The sequence below is a fragment of the Triturus cristatus genome, chromosome 2_1 (genome assembly GCF_964204655.1).
Source record: "Triturus cristatus chromosome 2_1, aTriCri1.1, whole genome shotgun sequence".
Taxonomy (NCBI): Eukaryota; Metazoa; Chordata; class Amphibia; order Caudata; family Salamandridae; genus Triturus; species Triturus cristatus.
The window spans coordinates 1,030,555,723-1,030,570,735 of record NC_140581.1 but is presented as its reverse complement, the minus strand read 5'-3'; the positions used below and the strand labels follow the sequence as shown (position 1 = coordinate 1,030,570,735).

The 15,013-nt window shown below is 41.9% G+C and overlaps 1 protein-coding gene across 1 annotated transcript in view; it reads left to right on the top strand.

Annotated features, from left to right (window-relative positions):
* The window catches only part of CDKL2 (cyclin dependent kinase like 2), a 477,181-nt gene that overhangs the window by 274,458 nt on the left and 187,710 nt on the right, over positions 1-15,013 (top strand). Inside the window, exon 7 of the mRNA XM_085635210.1 lies at positions 9,959-10,047. Coding sequence (XP_085491336.1) covers positions 9,959-10,047 — 89 coding nt within the window. The remainder of the gene's footprint in view (positions 1-9,958; positions 10,048-15,013) is intronic.

Here is a 15,013-nt window from a genome sequence, read left to right as displayed (position 1 = left end):
GCGAGCCTAATGGAATCGGGAGGAGGCTCGGCGATTTCATTTTCTAAGCACTCTCACCTGTGAGTCCTGGCTTCTCTGATCGGCTTCGTAGTGCTGCGGGCAGTCGGACGTTCACGTTCACGGCTGACTGGATCCTGCATTGAAGCCCCCGCTGCTGCTGACCGGGGAGACGACACAGCGACCGCTCAAAAGTTAAAAAGTACTCAAAATACTATTAGTGTGCTGGCCGCGGCAGGCTTGGACCAAGACACGTCAATGGCTCCAAAGAACGCCGCAGCAGCCTCGGCAGCCTCCAAAACCCGAGCAGCGAAGCAGGCACTAAGAGATCGCGAGCTGTCAACGCGACGCGGGGAGATTCATGATTCGGACAAAATTAGCTTCCCAGACGCTGCCTCCGTGAGACCGATTAAGACATCAAAGCAACTCCCCCTTACTCCGGGACCCGGCCCTTCGGTAATGGAGTTGCTTCAAAAAGTGCCTGGGATTCCCTCCCCCGCTCTCCCGTCCACCCCTGTCGAGTTGGTCTCGCTGGTCCAGAACGACCTGCCTGGAGCTGGTACTCTCGAACAAGAAAAAACTATGGCGAGTTTGCCTGGTACTGACTCAGTAAGCAGTATACCGATAAATTCAGAGGGAGAAGGAGGAGAGGGGGGAGAAGGGAGCATTCAACCACCGACCTCTGAAGACCATGTGCAAATGAATGAAGACTTCGAAGGTAGGGTTGCCACAGTTATTTGTCCCCCTTTACTAGCTGCTGTGGTTTCTAATGTCCCTTCTGTGTCTGCCGATTCCTCTGCAAATGCCAACAATGCCAAAAAAAAATGCGTACATCGCGCCCTGGCTCCCAGTGGAAAGGCGTATGCTTCTGACTCTTTTGACACCGATAAAGATCCCTCGGATTTTTATTCTATATCTGAAGGTTTAGAGGAGGAGCGTAGATGGTCTCAAGAGTCAGATTCGGACTCAGACTCAGACTCTAAAATTAATACTGGTCCTGATACCGCGCCAACAGAAAGCGATTATGATTCAAATTATGGAGAGTCTAGGGAGAGCAGACGGTCTGTGCTGCGTAAGAGAAGGAGCCTTCATATAGCATCGGGGTCAGCACGGGATCATTCCCTAGCGGTGGTATCAAACCCACAGGACCATGCCTCTGTTTCTCATTCTGAGTTGCCCGCCATTGAGCCGCAAAGCGCTGCATTATCAGTTGTTATGGATACAGTACTCCAGGCTATCGCTTCCCATCGGGAACAGACTTCTAGGGATGGTCGCAGGGCGCAAGTAGCCCTTAATAAGGTTCAAGGCGTGGTCCGGAAGCTTTCTAAAACAGTTACAACCTTCAACACAAGACTGACGGAGATTGAGGATCGTATAGTTACCAACGAAACTGAAACCGCTACAATTCAGAAAAAAGTTGAGGCTCATGAGGACGATTTGAAAGATGTTAGGTGGAAAATGGAGGAAATGGAAAATCGCCTTCGACGCAACAACCTTCGTGTACTTGGAATACCAGAGAAAATTGAGGGCGATGATGTACGCTCATTTATAATTCAACTGTTCAAAGACACACTCCCGGAGTTGGCATCTTGGAACTGGGACTTAGAAATCCAACGTGCCCATAGAGTCCCAATAGCTTTAAAGTCCTCACCACAAGGGGGGTACCCCCGTGCAATTTTGGTTTTTTTCGGTAACTTTTTACTTCGACAGGCTATCACGGAGAAAGCAAGACCTGAAGCTCGGCGTAACAGAGGCACTATCTCCTATTTTGTGAGGCCTGATTTTTGTCACACTACTGTTGAAAGGAGATGGCGTCTCCGCCAATTAATCAAACCTTTTCAGGAAAAAAAAATACAGGTGTATCTTAACAACCCTGCAAAGTTAAAAGTTATTCACAATGGTCAGGCTAAATTTTTTACGTCAGAAATTAAAGCTAAGGAATTTTTGGATAGCCTGCCCTGAACTTAACCCTTTAAAGACTTTAAACTATCTTGTTTATATCATGTATACTACATATTACATATACCAGTAGTACTTGTAGCACTGAGTCTTGAAATGGGTTGGGTTGCCTAGCTTCTCTACCCTTTTTCTTTTTTCTTCTATTTTTCTCTCTTTATCTTTTTTCTTTTTTTACTACGATTGCACCATTTTAGTCTTATTGATTTTTCACTCTTGATGGTTATTCTTCGTATGCTGGTTAGGGTATATCTCTCCATCGCCTTAGACTCCTTTGGAGTCTCATGCCCTGTTGGCCGCTGTTTGGGGAGGGGGGGGGGGTGGGGAGAGGGAGAGGGGGGGGGAGGGGGGGAGAGGGGAAAAAAACATAAAAATGAGCAAATTCATGCAAATAAGGTAATCTTCAGTTTTTTGTACATGGAATATATCCAAGTAATTAGAGGGGACCAGATTAAGATTTATGCTTTGTTTTTTATACAACCTATCTTTTTTTTATTTTTTTATTTAGATTTGGAAATTTTTCTTGCTTCTATAGATGGGGAGAATAAAACTTTGTAGTTGGAATATTGCGGGCTTAAATGACAGAAATAAAAGGGCACAATTATTCCAACTCTTGCGGCAGGATCCTGTCGATATTTTATGTTTACAAGAGACGCATATTTCTGAATCTGATAAAGAACTGCTTAATATTCCAGGATATAATGTTATTATAGCAACATCACAAACAACTAAAACACGCGGGGTTGCTATTCTTGTAAAGCCCTTAATCGGTGATCCTATTCGAACATTGGCCGATAGTCATGGCAGGTGGGCCATAGCTCAATTAAAATCTGGTCTCGTAATTTGTGTAATCTATGGCTCAAACCTGGACGATCCCCTACTCTTTAGAGATCTAGAGTTGGAATTAGCTTCTTGGTCTGGACCCCTTATTTTATGTGGGGATTTAAACATAGCTACAGGGACTCATTTTTATAATCAAAATTCAATTAATTACAAGGGACGTAAACCTAAGGTATATAGGGCCTTGCGTCAATTGATGGATAGCCATAATTTACAGGATATATGGGGGCTAAAAAAGAAAAATGATGACGGATTTACATATTTCTCATATCCACACAACAAGTATGTCCGAATTGATTATATTATGTCATCATTAGAGCTCCAGCTCTTGGTAGATATAATTAAATCCCCGAAAACGATCTCAGATCATAACGCACTTACCCTTATATTTGACTCCCCAAACAATATGAAGCCGAAAACGCAATGGTCCTTTGATAGAAAGTTACTTGTTAATCATCAATACATAGCCCATATTACATCTTGGGCCCAGGAATTCTTCGACTGTAATCAGTTCAGTGCCTCGAGACTGATCGTATGGGACTGTTTTAAAGCTGCATTAAGGGGGGAGACTATTGCGTTCGTTGCTAAACGTAAAAAGATTGAAGATAATATTAATCTGAGCTTAATGCGAGAATTGTCAAACCTCGAGACACAGCACGCCACCCAGATACAACAGGGAGCTCCAACTCTTGATACTCTTCAAAAAATACTGGTATTAAAAGCTGAAATTAACGGTACCCTAACTAGGAAAGCGGTAGAAACATATGAAGCTAATAAAAATAGATTATATGAATCTGGAGAGAATGTAGGCAGATATTTAGCTCTTCGAACACGCCAAAAATTATCTCAAAACAAGATCCAGAAGATTGAGTACGAGGGTCAGGAATATGAATCTTAAAGCGAGATTGTAGAGGCATTTAGAAAATATTACCAAAAACTGTATCACAATGATAATCAACACTCTGATAATGCCTTAAATACTTTTTTTAGAAATTGGCTATCGGGTCAGGACCTCAATCCGGTGGTTGATGATTTAGTTAAAGAAGATCTCGAAAGAGAAATATCAATGTTAGAGCTGGAGACTGCACTTTACGACTTAGCAAATGGGAAGGCTGCCGGACCGGATAAAATTCCACTTGATCTCTATAAGGTGCTAGGCAAACAAATTCTACCTTATCTACTGGACTTGTTTTTGGGGGTTCAGTATCACTCACTTCCACCGGAGTCATGGAGATATACCAACATAGCTATTTTCTTGAAAAAAGGCAAACCCCCACATAATCCATCGTCCTATAGACCTATATCTCTGATAAACTCTGACTCAAAATTATATGCTAAAATTCTAGCTAATCGGCTGAGTGGGATCATTGAACATCTTGTCTCCCCATGGCAACACGGCTTTATCCCGGGTAGGGGTACCACGGACCATACGCGGAGAGCCATCACCCTGTTTAATATCATGGGCAGCACGGGGGGCGAGATGTCGATGATCCTTCTCGACGCCGAGAAGGCATTTGATCGCGTTTCATGGAGCTTTCTTTGGAACATCCTGGATTTTAACAACTTTGGGAATAAGTTCGTCAGAGCTATAAAATCCCTGTATATCGATCCTAAAGCAAAAGTCTCCATTGGCGGTGTAACGCCCTGAACGTCTCAGGATCGTTTAACAGACATGACAATGAGGACGCAACCACTTGTGAAGGGTTAGTTCTTTTAATGAAGGCAAATAAAATACAAAGAACAAACAAAAGTTATAGTCACTGGAATCCTCCAGGCTAAGTACGTTACCAGCCCACAGCACGGATGGTCCTAACCGTCCTCTGCATATACGCCGATCCCGGCGTATGCCAACAGAGGGCAGAAATGAAATGGCCGACAATGCCAATCGGTAGGCTGTGAGGGGCACGAAGAGTGTTGGGGAGAATCGAGGAGTCAGGGAAACACCCAGCCGGGGTCTCTACCTGAAGGGAGCAGCCGCTCAACCTCTTCCTCAGACTGCACCGGGACGCGGAGTCACCTCCTGGTGATGCGTCACCGATACCCCAATCACAAGCAAGAAGACTGAACCGAGAGCAGCCGCTCGATCGATCCTGTGGACTTCCGAGTCTGTAATGCGGCAAACACCTCCTGGTGTGCGTTACAGCTGGCAGTCCCTGTGTCTCTGGTCGGGCTGGGAGTTACGACTCCAACCAGCAAAAGCGCCACTGCGCTTGGACTCAGCCGAGTCAAAAAGCGAAGCTCAATGGTTGACCGGTAGAGCTTCCGGGTCCTTCACAGGTGACGATGGGGCAAGACACGGCCCAGGGAGTAACGACTCGACCTACCTCCGTTCTTGCCTTACTGGAGCACCACTCCTGAACACTGCTCTTCACGAAGCAGGTACGTCGGTGTAAACACAATATCCGACAGCCTTGTACCTCCCGGTTCCTCCCTTTATAGGGCGTGTTTTCCTTGAGTTATGTAACAGCTCTCCTGTTTACATAAGGGCGTGTTTCCCTTGAGTTATGTAACAGCTCTCCTGTTTACATAAGGGCGTGTTTCCCTTGAGTTATGTAACAGCTCTCCTGTTTACATAAGGGCGTGTTTCCCTTGTATGACAGGAATTCTTGACAGGCGGTGTTGAGTCGGAGTTTGTTGATATACAGAGAGGCACGAGGCAAGGATGTCCCTGCTCTCCTATATTATTTTTTCTCTACATTAACCCATTAATTGTCAAACTGCTTTCCTCACCCGTTATCCGGCCTATCGATATTGGTGTGTCATCGACGAAAGTATTGGCCTATGCCGACGATGTGGCCATTTTAACGACAAATCCTGCTGAGGCCATTCAGGAAATCGAATCAATCACTCAGTCCTTTGGCCTCTTTTCAGGTTATTCCCTCAACAAGGATAAAACAATGGTTCTCTGCACAAATAATACGGTCTTTGATAGTCCCCTAAGAGTGAAACAAGCTACCTATTTAGGTATATGTCTCTCTTCTGATGTAAGGGAAATTGATCATCTTAACTATACTCCCTTGATTAATAAAATTAAGGTTGACCTTAGGAGAATAGATAACTTACATCTATCTATAATTGGCAGGGCCAATTATTTAAAAATGAATATTTTTCCAAGAATACTCTATCTGTTTCGAGCAATCCCGCTTTTACCCGGAGATAGCTTTATTAAGATCATTGATTCCTCCATGTCTAAGTTTATTTGGAGCTTTGGAAAGATCAGGAGAGCCCTACCGTTTTTAACTTTGCCCCAGAGGAGAGGCGGGCTTGGTATTCCCAGTTTAAAATTATACTTATGGGCAACATTTCTTCAACAAATGGCTCCATTATTTAGGTATAAAACTACCATCTCGCCTAGTATGGAATATTATATCCCTTCTATATATGAGCTGAGTCTTGGAAATAAATGTCAAGGTTTATTTTTAAGGCAAGTTGAGCAACTATACTATAAAAAAATCAAATTAAGGGTAGTCACGGATGCTTGGAAGGTTTGGAAATCTGTATCTAAATACTTATCGATTCCAAAATACTCGAAATACACCCCCTTATGGCGCAGTGCAATTATACCTATTAGTCTTAATGATTCTACCACCCGTAGGTGGGAACTTTTAGGTATTAATACAGTGGATGATTTCTTTGGCAATGATATTACTCTGTCATTTGGACGGTTACAACAGAAATTTAATGTTCCTTCCACTGACTTTTTGAAATATCTGCAGGTGTTTACAAGCATTCGTGACCGGACTCCCAGTATTAAATTGGATGACATTAAGCTGTTCTCTATTATTGGGAAACATTCCACTAGGATTGGCACTTTTTATCAATTATTGAACCAAAGCACTCCATATGATTTAGAACGGGTTGAACAGGCCTGGGCTATAAGATTAGCTAATTCAAATGTTGATGTTGATTTTTGCCTGGTTCTTTCAGCTGAGCTTTTTATTCCCTCGAATCTTAAAGCCCAATATTACAGAGTTCTTTATAACCTCTATTTTACCCCCGCAAAGCTATTTTCTTGGGGTCTTCGGGCTGATGATAGCTGTCCGAGATGTAATCAACCCCAAGCGAATTTAGTACATATGTTTGCAAGCTGTCCCAAATTAGATTTATTAAAAGCTTCGTTCATGGGCTTTTGGAACCGATTATTTGGTCATCATATTCAAGATTCAATAACTCTTTATTTATTGGGGCATGATGAATCGCTCGGTCATAATACGGAAGAACAAAGGATACTTTTTTTGGGTACTGCTATTTTTCGTATTATTTTAGCTGCACGGTGGAAAGATACAGATCCACCTACTTTTCAGATGTGGCTTAGCCGATTTTTAGCAACATACAAACAAGAGCTTTTAATTTATAGTTCTAGAGGTAAAAAAGCTCGGCTTCTCGGGGCCCAGATCTGGGCTCCTATTTCTAAATGGTATTTAAAACATAGATCTAATGATCCACCTCTTTTGAACTAAATAAGCTGTCTGCTTGGCTTTATATTTGCTTATTTGCTTGTTTAAATTTTGATTTGAATCCCTATTTCAGATTTGTTATTATATTTCTATGTACTGTTTGACTTATTATGTTGTATGAATTTTGCTCGAATAAAATAAAAAAAAAATAAAAAAGATAGAATTTCACCTCCCAATTAAAAATCGCATATTCTAAATTTGCAGAAAATTTGCGTGTGTTCTTGTACTGGGACTGTTCATAGCAGGCAGTCTTAAATAAGGCTTTATCTGGATGTGGTATGTGATTTGGTTCTTCAAAATGCCCCCTAGCTGCCTAAAACTGCTGCGTGTATATGCAAGCCAGGGAATACTTTCAGGATTATCCAGGGACAAACAATCCAGAATTATTCACTTTAAAGTTTGCCTATTAGATATATATATACTGACCAAGTCCTTGTGTACCATGCAAATCAATAAATAGCAAAAATAAAGAATTATTTTCATCCACCTGAATGGAGTCAGATTAGTTTAACCCGATAGACTACTGCTGTACATGGCAATTGATTTTGTCTTCAGGTTGTAAACTATAAGCAACATCTTTACTGGACAACCCCACAATATGAGGAGATATGAAAGATCCCAACATTTGTCTAGGCTTGTAATGTCCATTTGGGATTTAATTTTTGGTTCTGTGCAGAGCTTGAGTACAGAAAGGACAAAGATATTTCAATATAGATACCCTTTCAAGGGACTGATTATTAACTCTTGTACAGCGCTGAAATGTATTAATTAGCTTTATGATACAAAACTTTAGGCTTAGAATATTAACTTGAAGATCACTCCTGTTCATGAAACTTACGTAACAATTCACCTAGAGCCCGAAATAGAACATAAAGGAGTAAGGATATTGTGTCTGTAAAAACTTATCTTGAGGACATCAGAAGACATTTGCGGGAGTTTAGAAGGCATCTGAAAAGCATTAGAAATATATAGTTTTAGCACAGATCCTTGCCTAACACCACAGGTAGGAGGACAAGGCTATGTCAGTTGTCCTGTCATACCATAGCCCATTGCTGCACAGCAGTCAAAAGAAAAATACATTATAATTCGTAGGGTGGGGCAGGACGGTTTATCAATATGCATAAATACGTGTGTCCATTAACTCAATCAAAAAACAGTTTAGGTGAATTGAGTCCTTATTCCTGTGACTGAATATGCTAATGACCACACTCAAATGTAAACAATCTACAGTACTCAGTCCTTCACTAAAGCCATACCAAAGATCACTAAGGAGATCTTTTTTCACTACCAGTGACTCTAACAAGGTTTTTTGTCAGCCCTGGTGGCTTTTTCCTGCTCCCATGTGTTGTTCTGAATGGCCTTCTATTTAGCTTAACTGGGGATTTCTACTCTTTGCAAATGTTCCTTATAACCATGTTGCCTTCACTTTTGGCTTGATGAGTAGTCTGACTGGCGTGTTTTTATATTTTACATTCAGTGTCAAACCAAGAATTTTAAAAGGGCCTACAAGAAGAACTGGCTTTAGCTGTAAGCCACCACTTTGAGTACAAAGTATAATATGCTTTCAATAAGTTCCCATAAGTCTTTGCAGTTAGGGATGAAGCAATGGAAAGACAAGATTTGATAGTGGTCTTCTTTCACCCTTGGTAAAAACATTCCTGTCCAAATTATAGGTAATTCCATTCTACAGATTCATTGTGTTTGTGGGTGATATGATGGTGCCTTCTGTCATGCCCGGTGCAAGTAAGCGCAGTGGGGTGGTGGAGTGTAGCGGTGGAGCGGGGCGCGGGGGGGTAGTCGACTGAATAGGTTTGATTTATTTATTATATTTAACCTATTCTGTTGTCTGTCGACTTCCCCGTCTCTCATCCCACCCTACCTCACCAGGCACTTACCAGCGCCGGCCGCCGCTGGGTGCCTTATGTTCTAAGCAGAAAGTTGCACTCTGCTGGAAAACTCATAGTGCTTTCCTGATCCAACTCAAAGACTCATAATCTGATTCCATCCAACAAACTCTTCTCTTTCCTCCTCGCTGATGCTAAGAAACTTTTGTTTTCCCACCTAGAAAAGTAATGTTGTCTCAACGAACAATAAGGTGCATATGATGATAGCACTGACCAATCGACTCTCTTGTCACCTGACTTTTCAGTACATATCCCGCCTTTCCTGTCAATCATTGTCGCAGAGTTGAAGTGTTTATTGTTTATCTCCATTGCCACATATGGAGAGTAAATTGAGGCTGTCCCCAATTGGGTTGACCCAGAGAAATACAGTTGTTAATTTGTTTTCACTTAACATTTTGGTTACATTTTTTGTCTTATGGCTGAATTGTCAGTTATTTCTCAGAATAGATGTGGAATTTCTCCTGTTGTTTTATTTCACTCAAAAATACTGAGCTCTAAATTTGTTTTCAAACACTCTAAAATGTTGACCGTAGAACGTTTCACCTGTCCATAATAAGAATGTGCAAATAATAACTTTGCAGTGACTTTCAACTTTATGGCATAAACGTTTGTTATTTGTTGGCTTTAAATATTAATTTAAAGAAAAAGAAGTGGACACAAAAAAAAATCAAAGGTGTATTTGTTGTACTGATGTCCTCCTTACTTTAGTTTCCTTCTCTGATGTTGTTTTCAGGATTCTTGGGGCCTGCTCTTGAGATATTGTCGGAATAATGGTTGGTACTAACATTAACCTTCATTTTGCAGAAATGCCTACAGATCGACCCTGACAAGCGGCCGCCATGTCCAGAACTCCTGCAGCACGATTTGTTTAGCAAAGATGGCTTTTCCGAAAGGTATTGACTCGTGAGTTGTGCCATTCTAAGTGAGGATTCACGCTATACTACTGAACATGTTCCTTCTCTGAGTAGTATGAAACACGACAGCATAGCCCTTGAAAAAAGCAAGATCTACAACAAACAAGTAATGTAAAAATATAAACATAATGGGGCAGATTTATCAACCTTTCACGCTGTGCAACAAGCCACCTTGCTGCACTACGCTGTGTGAAAGGGCAGGTATGCGCTGTATTTAACATTATATTTTGCATTCCTGTCCTTTACTTGCACTGGCTCACAAACTGCTGCCTAGCGCCAATGCAGGCACGCTTGCTCTGTGGTGCAAAGGTACCTGCGTTGCAGACAGGATAGTTTTGTGCAGGAATGGAGACTTTCCTGCAAGAACACAAACCTCTGAAGCATTTTCCTCTTTTTATGTGTGCTGCAGAATACAGCGTTCACAGAAAGAGGAAAAAACAAGGAGAAATAAAGATATTTCTTCTCGTTATGCCTCGTCTGGGGAGGCATATCATTTTGATGCATTCCCAGGCCTACCAGTTTTGGTAAATCTGGGAATGCTCCAAAATCCATGGTTGGATGCGTAGGAACACCCATGCTCTACCCATGGAACGCCTCCCATGTCAGAGTAACGCAACGCAGTGATTTGCGCTGTGCTGCGTTACACAGGGCCATGCAAGGTGGCCGTGCATTGCCTGATAAATCTTACTTAGTAGTTGCGTCGCCCTTGAGCCCCAATGCGGGGCGCAAGGGTGACGCAACTGAATGATAAATTTACTCCATAATAATTGTATGTAAAACATAATGTCATTATAATGTTGCATACAATATCCCTTTCCTCACTTTGCTTGAACAGCCAATTTGAGCAAACAGGTACCAAAAAATATTAGCCCACAACGTTGGTTGTGGGAGAATTAAATTGTAAAAACAGTAGCAGCCAATGAGGCCTAATCGCTACACACTAAAGTTGTCTGCACCTCAGTTTCTCCTTCTTCACCTCACCTTCAACCGCTGGGTTCTTTAATTATTGTTAACTCTTTTTCTTCTAGTAATGCATTTGCTTGTCTTATTTCTTGTGCTGTTTCTGTTTTTAATTCTTTTGACAAACAGCCTAGGACTCCAGTGGTTTGTGCTTTAGAGGGAGGCATGCAGAGCATAGTTAGACCACTGGAGCTAGTAGTTAGACTTTGAAATCCTGGTATGAACTCTTCAGGATTTAGTACTGCGGGGACTCCAAATAAATAATATTGTCTCTCCGCCTCTGCCCGTCTCACCCCACCAGAAGATGCCCAGCATAATTAGAGATCCCCACCTTCCTTGGGGGGATAATTATGCCTACAGTGTGTCTGCTGTTGTGGCTGAATGTACGAAATAGTTCTTGGGCTGCTCAGCGTTATTTTTTTGTTTTTCTGTTCAGTTATGTTATGTTACTCAGATTTGTAGAGCACACCTTCACCCGGGAGGGTATCCTTGCACTTCCTCAGCAGAAGATTGTTTGAGAAAAAAATCAATGCCCTGATGTGTAGAAAGTTTTCTCCCTGTGAGTGATGGCCATTGTTTGTTTTCCCTGATGCAAAAACTTGGAACACACTATTACCTTCTGACTGGGTGTACTCTGTATATTTCATTTGTTAGTCTTTCCAATGAAATGGCCAAATGTTCTTAGGCAACATTTGAATCTGTTGAACCAAAATGAATTAAAGGACCTTATATCCAAGTTCAGGGACGTTGGGGCGAGACTCATTACATTGCATGTTATTGTCCCGCATTCCTATCAAAGTGCAGATGATGGGCTCATGCAAGACATTTGATGGCAGTGCCTGGTCATGTAAAGCTGTGACTGGCTATGCGATGGAAAGCTGTACCTGGGCTTTGGATGATAATGGATATCAGGTGTAGGATCACAGTATCTGGCCAAATAATACCACTACCATCCATTTGACGCCAATGCCCTGCTTGTCATGGCAGTACATTCCCATCTAAATTTAATAAAGCAAAGCTGTGCCTTGGAATATGGCATCAATGAGCACGCTTATAATGGTGGCAATCGAGCATGTGATACTGTACCTGCACATTAGATGGACACCTTAGCATGCTAAGGGAGTGCTAGAGCATGTAATGCTACATCTTGACATGTGAGGCTGTAAATTGCCATATGGGGTGGTATTATGCATCATACTTTAATTTACACAATATGACAGTAACTGGTCATTTGATGGTGATATATGTCCCAATGATGGTTCTATTTTGGCATAAAATAGTTAACCTTTGGATATTTTGGTGATATCTTGCTCTATTAGGCCTAATGGGCATATGATGGTAGTATCTGTCCATATGATGCTAGTACTTAAGAATACGATGCTGTATCTGGATAGGAGTACCTAAACACGTATGCAGGACCGTGGCATGTAAGCCTACACCCAGTCATGGGAGAGCATATGTGGGCATGTGGGACTGCACATGAACAAACAATGTTGTGCTTGGTATATACTGTCCTTACTAGGACCTACAATGGCCGTATTCAAATTTGTGATGTATGTCATGGATGTACATGATAATAGCACGTTATATAAACATGCACTAACCATAGTTTGCAGCTGAAAACTGTAGGCCATGTTTGGCGCATCTTAATGATACACACAATGGGCTGTCACAGGGCATGAACCAAGTTTAGCTTTCAAATGTACTGAACATGGCTACCAGTGATTCATGTCTGCCATTTTGGGGCTATAGAGGCAGGTTATGCACTGTGAGTACCACTCACTGTGTATGGAGCATCTGCTTGATACACAAGATATTAAGGGATGCACAAAGACCATTATAATGTACTGGAATGCACAGGTATTTGTATGACACTTTCCTTTGCCAGCCCAAAAGATCTTTCAGCTTGATACCCACACAGTAAATGCTATTTATATCGCGCTTCATAACCCTGAAAAGATTGTGAAGTTTTTCAGCTTGGACTGAGTTCCTGGTTCCCCAGCACCTAATGAAGAGCATGGTTTACATGGTGTTGGTTGTAGCTTTGCCTGTATGGAACATGTTAGGTGAGGGACTGAGGTTATTGTCACTGGACATAAGCAACGAAGTCTTGCAGAGAATTTGAGAATTGACATATTCACACATGTAGGTACTTACCATCTTTTGAAGTGCACTGTATTGGTGAGGTTTAACAGGGTTTCATTGGAGTTCTTACAGAAAGGTGTGGAGGCACAACCCTCTGGAGACACCAGTAAGTACTTTATGGGGTATACCACAGATTGACAGAGGAATAGCCACACAGGGCAGTGTGATGCTAATAGAAAGTGCTATAAGAGATTCATCTATGAGTCAAAGAGGACCAACCTCACTGCAATCCTGTTAAGCCAGCATAGAGTACTATGATACGTCCATTTAGGACTGACAGAGGACCAGGCCCACTGGGGCAGTGTCAAGCCAACAGGGAGTACTATGTAGGTTCCACACGAGACATATAAAGCCTCAACCCTGCTGCAGCACTGTTATTTTGACATGGGTTGCTTCAAGGAATCACTCAGGTGCAATAGGGGACCAACATCACTGCTAATCCACCAGAAAGTACTGTGAGGTATTTTTTACCATGATTTTGCACCATGTTTGGATCACAGAAGTGACGCAAATCACAAAATCTTTTTTTCCCTATTTACTTTTCAGCACAAAACTTGTTATGCACTGGGAACTCACTTGAGAGTAGCACAAAGCAGTGCATAGTGTTTCTTTGCATTACTTAGCACCAAGAGGGCGTTCCATGAATGGTGCATGGGCGTTCTCATGCAACCATGCAAGGTTTTTGACACAAAACCCTATTTACTAAATAAAGTAGATTGGGTTTTGCGTCAAACATTACCACCCATTTGAAATAGGCACTATCATGGAGAAATGCTTTTATTTCTCCTCTTTTCCGACTTTGCATGTGTGCTGCACTGAATAGCACGCATACTAAGTGTGAAACCTTTTAAAGTTAGTCTAAGCATAGTATTAAGTACTGTAAGGGTACCAGGAAGGAAAACAGCGTTTACAACGCTGGTAATACCATGCGGGTAGATAACAACGTGGACGTTACATCGTTCGCGTTGTTACCACTCATGGTATTGCATCGCAAGTCGCTTCAACGACTTGCGCTAGATTGCGCCCAACACTAGGGAATGTGTTGGATTTTAAATCCATCACATTATTATTATTATTATTTATTATTATTATTTTTTGCACTTGTACTGCGCATCGGCTACCCAAAAAGGGATTCCCGGCGCATCTTAGCTGTTACAGATGGATAGACAGGTCTTATTTATCGAATAGCCAGGTTTTTAGCAACTTTCGGAAATTGGAGTAATTAGGCTAATTTCTCAGTGAAATGGGGAGAGAGTTCCAGTGAGATGGGCCTAGGTAGGCAAAGGATTTACCTCCTATGCGAGTGCGTTTAAATTTAGGGATCCTAAAACGGCCCTGAGTAGCTGATCTGAGGTTCCTGGATGGGATGTATGTATTTACCAGTGAGCAAAGGTACTTCGGGGCTGTGTTGGCTTTTATTTTGTACATATAGGTAAGGGCTTTAAATTTCACACGATTTTCAATATTAAGCCAGTGTAGTTTACGTTGGAATACAGAGACTGATTCCCTTTTTGGTACCTTGCAAAGTAATCTAACTGCCGCATTTTGGGCCATTTGTAGACGATGGAGATTAGCCTTATTTGATCCTAAAAAAAGGATGTTTCCGTAATCTAAACGGGATGTTATTAAGGCGTTCACCACCGTTTTCCTGGTAGACTCAGGGAGCATCCAGCAGATTTTCCTCAGCCATCGTAAGATAGAGAAACAGGTGGCCGCCACTCTAACTGATTGTGCTTGCATGCTCAAAGTATCATCCAGGAGTATACCTAGATTACGTACTTGCGAAACTGGGTTCGGAAGATTTCCCATCTTCTCTGGCCAATGTTGATGGCCCCATAAA